At 37.1% G+C, this 8,372-nt stretch overlaps 1 protein-coding gene across 1 annotated transcript in view; it reads left to right on the top strand.

Moving 5' to 3' along the window:
* CPE (carboxypeptidase E) overlaps window positions 1-8,372 on the top strand; it is a 115,896-nt gene that overhangs the window by 87,268 nt on the left and 20,256 nt on the right. Inside the window, exons 4-5 of the mRNA XM_040471070.1 lie at window positions 5,457-5,574; window positions 7,050-7,232. Of these exons, the coding sequence (XP_040327004.1) occupies window positions 5,457-5,574; window positions 7,050-7,232 (301 nt within the window). The remainder of the gene's footprint in view (window positions 1-5,456; window positions 5,575-7,049; window positions 7,233-8,372) is intronic.

Below are 8,372 nucleotides of genomic sequence, written 5' to 3'. Positions count from 1 at the left end.
CCCCCCCCCCCCCCCCCCCCCCGCCAACATGCAGATTTTTATGAATGCTGATTCAGGAAGTCTGGCGTGTGTGTCCTGGGGAAATGGGTGATGAAGAGGAATCTACATTTTTACCAAGTGCTCCAGCTGTTTCCTTGTTCTTCTGAGCCTCTGAAAAAAGTTCTCTCTTGCTCCTGTCTTTTCTCATCTGTTCTTGAGCTCTTTGGCCTGGTCACCACCACTGTTATCTGGGTTTAGTACATGAGCCTTGGCCTGGATTGTTTGAAAGCAGAGTGGATTAAATCAAACAATTTTATTAAATTTATACTTGTCTTGGGGCGCCTGGGTGGCGCAGTCGGTTAAGCGTCCGACTTCAGCCAGGTCACGATCTCGCGGTCCGTGAGTTCGAGCCCCGCGTCGGGCTCTGGGCTGACGGCTCGGAGCCTGGAGCCTGTTTCCGATTCTGTGTCTCCCTCTCTCTCTGCCCCTCCCCCGTTCATGCTCTGTCTCTCTCTGTCCCAAAAATAAATAAACGTTGAAAAAAAAAATAAAAAAAAATAAATTTATACTTGTCTTTAGTGGCTAGAGTTGTGAAGAAAAGGAAATAAATACAGCTTTAATATATTTTAAAAGCCAAAGCCATCTAATTATAGAACATAACATTTGAGCTCTATTTACAGTTCTTAAATGGAAATTTTAAAGATGGGTCATAATTGATTCTAGCTTCTGTTGGGGCTTAATCTTGAAGGTGTTCCAGAAGTTTCTCTATGGATTACTTAAAGACATAATTACAGTACAAAGAGGATCTCATCATTTAGACAGCCTAAAGCATTCTATTAATAGCCAAAGACAAACTGAGTTTAATTTGTCAAATTGTGGAATTTACTCACTTAATTTACTCACTTAATTTACTCACGTGTTACTGGTAACACGTCTATTAGCAACAGTGTATATATAAGAATTAGCAGTAGGTCAAACCTAATGGCCGAATATGACTTTGTGTATTCAGGACTGTAAAATTTATTTCAAAAGCGGTTCTTAAAAATGTTTTTTATTACAAAATTAATATGTTATTATGAACAAAAAGATAAAGTAAATATAAATGAGGAGAAAAATAACCCTTTACCCTATAGTCTTACATGACCGCCATTCACATTTTGGCATGTATCCTTCAGGATTATTATTATCTTTTAATTTTTTTAATGTTTATTTTTGAGAGAGAGAGAGAGAGAGAGAGAGAGAGAGAGAACAAACACAAGGGGGGTAAGGGCAGAGAGAGAGGGAGGCACAGAATCCAAGGCAGGCTCCAGGCTCTGAGCTGTCAGCACAGAGCCCAACGCAGGGCTGGAACTCCCGAACCACGAGATCTCGTGACCTGTCTGAGCCGAAGTCCGACGCTTAACCGACTGAGCCACCCAAGCGCCCCAGAATTATTTTGTATGCATGTATCAATCTGTGAATGTATGGAAGCATACATGCACACTGTTTTGAACCCTCTCGGGCGAATAATAAACACAACAGTAGAGTCTGTCACTGTATGGCTTTGCCTCCTGACCTCCCACTCAAACCAGTCCTTTGCACCAGGGGGTGCTTGCCTACTTCCTCCAAGTGTGCTCTCCTCCTTTCTTATTTTTACCACTCCCCTTTCCCCCTGTCCAAACCCTGCCTTATTTTCCCCCGAGGCATAGTGGAGTTACACCTCCTTCCTAAAGTCTTCAGAGATTTCTGTCTTTTCTCAACTCATTGAAACAATTGTCAGTACCAATCACTGGGTTTGAGTGAATAGGAGGGATGAAAAGGTTGAACACGGAAGGGGATTAACAAGAAATTCAATAGTATAATGAACACTTAAAGCAGAACATCCTAAAAGAATGTGTTACACTCATATCATATGACACTATTGCCATTTTTTGAACAGTCGAGCCTAATAAACCATAAATTCATCACAAAGAAAAGCATATGCATTTTTTGGATTAAAGATTTTTTTGATTAAGTGATCCATATATGTTCTTTTAAGGTTGATTTAAATCAAAATATAAACTGGATTTAACAAATTAATTTGAATTCCAGAAACAAATATAAGTATGTGTAAGAATTTAGTATATGGTAAGGGAATGTTTCAGATCATTGTGGAAAGAAAGGATAAATTCTATATATGAAATTGAGACAAATCCATCTCACAAATATCAGCATAAATCAACATAAAATGTATCTATCTATCTATCTATCTATCTATCATCTATCTATCTATCTAAACATGAACCTCATAAAGGAAAACTTTGGTAAATATATAATTTTTAGAGGGGGATAGAGCTTCTAAATGCCTTATATAGAAAAACTGGCACATAGTGACCACTTAATAGCTTTTGAGTGAATGAATAAAATAAAAAAACAAAGGAAGAGACCATAAAGAAAAGATCAGTAGATTTGACAACATAAATACCTTAATCTTTTGTATTTTAATTATTATCATTATTAAATTTGAAAGAAATAAACTTGAAAGACAAATGACAAACTTAGAAAATGTCTATAATATAGATGGTCATGTTTTTACTGAGTAAAAAACTCTTGCAAATTAATAAAAAAAAGATCAGCATTTCAATAGAAAAATCAGTTAAACCATGTATAAAAGTGTCACCAAAGAATAAACATGAATGGTGACTAAACATATAAAAAAGGTTCTAGTGTTGTTAATTAAAGAGGCATATTTAAAAAAAATTCTAATTTGTCGTGTTTCAAAGTGACAGATTAAAACACACACACATATCCTATGTTGGTAAGAGTGATGAGAAATAGCAGGTTTAATATACTATTGCTGTATTTTACAGACAAGCAATTTAGAATGCATGTTTAAAATTTAAAAAATGTGCTTAGCTTTCGGTTTGATCATTCAATTTTTAGGGAAATTTCCTTAAGCAAAGTATAGATCTGCACAAAGAGTAACTACAGGCATGTTCATAGAATTTTCTTTTATAGTGAACAACTCAATACCCAATAATTAGAGATCCTATTCCCTAGCTTTGTTGAAATGTAATTGACAAAAATTGTACACATGTAAGGTGTACAACATGATGATTCGATATATGTATACATTGTGAAATGATTATCACAATCAAGGTAATTAACATAACCATCCCCTCACATAGATGCCTTAGTTTTCTTTTGTGGTGAGAACAGCTTATAATCTACTCTTTCAGCAAATTTCAAGTATACGATACAGTATTATTAAGTCACCATGCTATGCATTAGATCCCCAGAACTTGTTTATCTTATAACTGAAAGTTTGTACCCTCAGACCAAAATGCTCCCTTTTTCCCCAAAACCTCCCACCAATTGGAGATTGTCAGTGCTGGTGCATTGGTCTGGAGCCAGACTGATTGGGCTTGAGTCCCACTTACAACTGACTGGCCTCATGCTATTGCCTAACTTCTCTGTATCTCAATATGCTCATTTGTAAAATGGGAGTACCTATAGTCCCTATTTCATAGGACGGATGCGAGACTTCAATGTGTCACACAGAAAGTATTTAGTAAGTATTAGCCATTATTTTATTCATGTTTAAGAATGATACATCTAGGGGCGCCTGGGTGGCTCAGTCGGTTGAGCGTCCGACTTTGGCTCAGGTCATGATCTCACGGTCCGTGAGTTCGAGCCCCGCGTCGGGCTCTGTGCTGACAGCTCAGAGCCTGTAGCCTGCTTCCAATTCTGTGTCTCCCTCTCTCTCTGACCCTCCCCCGTTCATGCTCTGTCTCTCTCTGTCTCAAAAATAAATAAACATTAAAAAAATTAAAAAAAAAAGAATGATACAGCTATACATTATATACTACTCAGACATTACCACAATAATTTAGAAGGCTATTCAATGACATGAAAAAGTATTTGTTACCTGTTGTCAAACAAAAAAGGTCACATATGAAATGACACATAAATTACCACGTTTAGAAAATATATAAGTGTTTGGAAAAAGACTGAGAAAGATATATGTAAATGTTAGCAATGGGTATCCTTAGAAGGTAAAATTATGAGTAAAATAATCTTTCTTTGTGTTTGTCTCCTTTACATTTTCTATAATAAACATTTTTTAAAGGTTATTTTATTTTGAGAGAGAGAGAGAAAAAGGGAGAGAAAGGATCCCACGCAGGCTCCTCACTGAGTGCAGAGCCCGACATGGGGCTCCATGTCAAGAACTGTGAGGTCATGACCTGAGCCGAAAGGCTGAGTCAGACGCTTAATCTACTAAGCCACCCAGGCACCACTACAATAAACAATTTTTATAGGGAGAATGAGATAAGCCATTAAACAAATAATAAAAACATCACCCTATTCTAAATCACACTTTTTCACAAATTGTAAGTTGCCTACGTGGAAAATAAGATATTTTTGATACATTAAAAAAGTTGACATACTGACAATAACATGGGCTATAAAGTTTCATAGACTGAATCCTCAGCTGTGTGAACTTGGATGTATTATTGACACACTCAACCCCTGGATTCTTCCCTGTGAAAGGGGGATGAATATCTGTGTATCCAATGGGGATGTGTGATGCTCATTCACACATTGCTCATTGAACAGAGCTATAGAAATACAAGATCTTACTGTAACCATCAAACCCTACTGATGCTGTTAGGTTTTCTGTCCCAAGGAACAGTACAGATCACATCTCCAGGAAAATATTTCCCTTTTTTTAAATCAATGAGGTAGTTGGGAGTTTGAGAGTCTTCCTAGTTAGTATTAAAAACTCATCACATGAAAGATAAAGCTTCTGGCTCCAGATTAATTCTTTGCTATAAATTTCTTCCCTCTTTTATTACCAAGATATGAAGGGCTGTGAGTCATTAAAAGACAACATGAATTTCTGAAACTTTTGCCTTTGTTTAAGATGGTTTTCTTAAAGTAAAGTAACGTTTTACAGTGAGTTTTGAAAGAGACCCAGTTTAATATTTTTTACAGGGACAGTGTTAGAAGTAGAGGGAATTGGAAAAATAGTAAGCAATAAAAGAAAGTAATAAATAATAATTATTAATAATAAAAGAAAGAAAATCTCCCCTATATTTCTAGAGTTTAGAACCTAGTTCTTCAGTCCAACTATTTTCTTTTTTCATTTTCTTACTCTTAGCTATTATTAACAAAGATCAGATGGAGACGCCCCAGAATTTGAAAGTGATTTGCACGATGGTTTTCAAGTTTCAAAGAGAAAAAAGCTGGCAGCTCACAAAAGTAAAACTTCTAAGGAAACTTAAACACTATTGCAATATATTTTTTTATTATAAGTGAGAATATAGAGATGGAAATACTGTTCTTACTGGAATCTCTTTTATTTTTATGAAAACAGCCACGAAGTGCTTGAAATGTGGCCTATGTCCAGCTTTCAATGATTGTTGTTCTTGTTTTTCTTTTCTGTGCCTTTCCTGTCAAGCGATCCCCCCAATGATAATCAAATTTATAATCCTTTTAATCTCTAATCTTGAATACAGCTTGCTCCTGAGACCAAGGCAGTCATTCATTGGATTATGGATATTCCTTTCGTGCTCTCTGCCAATCTCCACGGAGGAGACCTCGTGGCCAATTACCCATATGATGAGACGCGGAGTGGTAAGTGTTTTTCTTGTTTCTTTAATGGTTCAAGGTTTACACTTACCTTATGAGGATTTATAGAGTGATTTCTATAATATCCTTTTAAGGAAATGGTCCTTAAGTGATTTTGCCTATAGAAATACATACGTTTAATAGGAACATCCCTTATTTCATGTGGCACGGGTATGTATATTTGGCAGCAAAGGACTGTAAGTTTTTCATAAGCTTAGTTGAAGAGGAATGTGATCTTGACAGAATGCAGGAGAAAGAGAGAAAACAGACATTATGAACTTGGGTCATTCTTGAACCCTGGAAGAATGGAGAGATAATGGGAGGTATATAGGTGTGTGGACAAGATGGCTTAAAAGTGGAAGCAGTCTTTTCGGAAGTTGATGAGGGCCCATGTGGATCTCTACGTGTTTTAACATACACTCACACTTTCACATTTGGAATGATGGTGTCGGGCGCGGGGGTGGGGAGTGGTACTTTGACTTTCTCTAACTAGTTTTAGTTAAATTTCAGGCACAGCAAGCTTTAGCCAGAGATTTATTTTCTTTTTTCTTTTTTTTTTTTTTTGCTCCAAGAAATTTCCTGCTTTGGATGGGTTCTGAGGGTCTTTGGAGAATTGCTTTTTGTAAGCACAGGATAATAATATTATTTTTTTATTTTTTATTTATTTTTTAAATTTTTTAACGTTTATTTATTTTTGAGACAGAGAGAGACAGAGCATGAACGGGAGAGGGTCAGAGAGAGAGGGAGACACAGAATCTGAAACAGGCTCCAGGCTCTGAGCAGTCAGCACAGAGCCCGACGCGGGGCTCGAACTCACGGACCGCGAGATCATGACCTGAGCCGAAGTCGGACGCTTAACCGACTGAGCCACCCAGGCGCCCCACGGATAATAATTTTAGATATTGGAAACTCTGAGCTTTGAGGAAAAGTCTCTGCTGAAACATCATTAAAATTTAGAGATTTCTTAGTTTATCAATAGCTGGGAAATTTAAAAGCCTAGCATGTTTTATAACATATGAAGAAGAATATAGTGTATCAAAATATATATTATTTATTTACATATTACACATAGGAGATTTTTTAAAACATTTAAACTCAAATACTAAAAATATGTGTGAGAGTGGCTCACGGTGGCTGTGAGGTTGGTACAGGTACATTTTTAAAATTAAAAATTTTAGCAATGGAAATCTTACTGTTTTCTCAGGTCTAGTTCACCACAAGTTTATCACCTTTTCTCCTGAAGCTTTCAATTCATAAATAGAATGTGCATTCTACCCAATTTCTACATTGTTGCATGGAACGGAATGTTATAGAATTTAAAAGCTAAGTGTAGCTTTTGAGCACTTAAACCTTCACTCCTTTCCCATAGTGATGTAGCTAAAGAATACATCAGCAAGAAACAACACTGAATCGCTCTTCAGAAAACAAGGAGTGCTCCTTGGTCTGTGTTAATTTCTTTAATCTGTGGGTTTATTTACTAGGTAGTGCTCATGAATATAGCTCCTGCCCAGATGATGCCATTTTCCAAAGCTTGGCTCGAGCGTATTCTGCTTTTAACCCACCCATGTCTGACCCCAATCGGCCACCATGTCGCAAGAATGACGATGACAGCAGCTTCATAGATGGAACAACCAATGGTGCTGCTTGGTATAGTGTACCTGGTGGTGAGTTTCCGTTTCGCTTTTTGATCATGTGATAGTGAATTCTTTATAATTACCATTTCACTTTAGAGATTTTTCAGTCCTCCTCAAACATTAAGAAATAGGCTAACCCTATAGTTCATTAAAATTAGCTTTCTGCATGAATGGTTGTTGTGTACAGGTTTGTTTTTGTTGATTTTTAAAGATCAAGATGCTAATTGAAGACATAGAAGAAATGAACTAAAGACACATGTTGGGAAAATATAAACTGAATATTATTAACTATCCTACTTTTGAAATTCTGGCCCTAGGGAATAAGATAGCTTCCTTATTACATGTTAGTTAAGCTTTTACTATAGGCAAATGTATTTTTTGGAGGGGAGGCTTTGGCTTTTAGCATATCTTGGTCTAGATACCTTTTTTTTTTTTTTTTTTCTTTTAGATGATGGGATAATGGGGACTGTTTGATGTGTAATATTAGTTTTATCTTCACTGCTATAATAAGCACTATTATGTCATGAAACTCTTCACCTTTTATGGGGTCTGAAAAGGGAAAAGCCCACATGCATCTCGGATGCTGGAGAAAGCATCTTCTAGGCAACCAGGGGAGCACTCCTGAGTCCCTTTGCCCCACATGGACTTTAGAGCTGTGGTTTTCCTTCCTTCCTTCCTTCCTTCCTTCCTTCCTTCCTTCCTTCCTTCCTTCCTTCCTTCCTTCCTTCCTTTTTAAAGTTTATTTATTTTCAGAGAGAGAGAGAGAGAGAGAGGGAGAGAGAGAGAACAAGGAGGGGAGGGCCAGAGAGAGAGGGATCCCAAGCAGGCTCTGTGCTGTCAGCACAGAGCCCAATGCAGGTTTTGAACTCATGAACCATGAGATCATGACCTAATCCAAAACCAAGAGTCTGTCACTTAACCAAGCCCCTACAGAGATCTTATTTTCATGGCTACCCAGACCACCACAATTGTGTAAGAGTCACTCTACTGAAGATGAAGAATGAAATGTAAAGCTACTGATGTGGTCTTTTCCCCCTCTTTGCCCAAGAAGGATTGTCTATGACCCACCTGAAAATGCAGGAGAATTAGGGCAGTAGCAGCACTAGCTAATTATAGGGTTTTGTTTGTTTATTTCTTTTATTGAATTATGCCCTGAGGAAAATATTATTC

The sequence above is a fragment of the Herpailurus yagouaroundi genome, unplaced genomic scaffold, assembly GCF_014898765.1.
Source record: "Herpailurus yagouaroundi ecotype Mexico unplaced genomic scaffold, PumYag 28, whole genome shotgun sequence".
Classification (NCBI taxonomy): domain Eukaryota; kingdom Metazoa; phylum Chordata; class Mammalia; order Carnivora; family Felidae; genus Herpailurus; species Herpailurus yagouaroundi.
The sequence above is the reverse complement of the archived record's forward strand: the minus strand, read 5'-3'. Positions and strand labels throughout refer to the sequence as shown.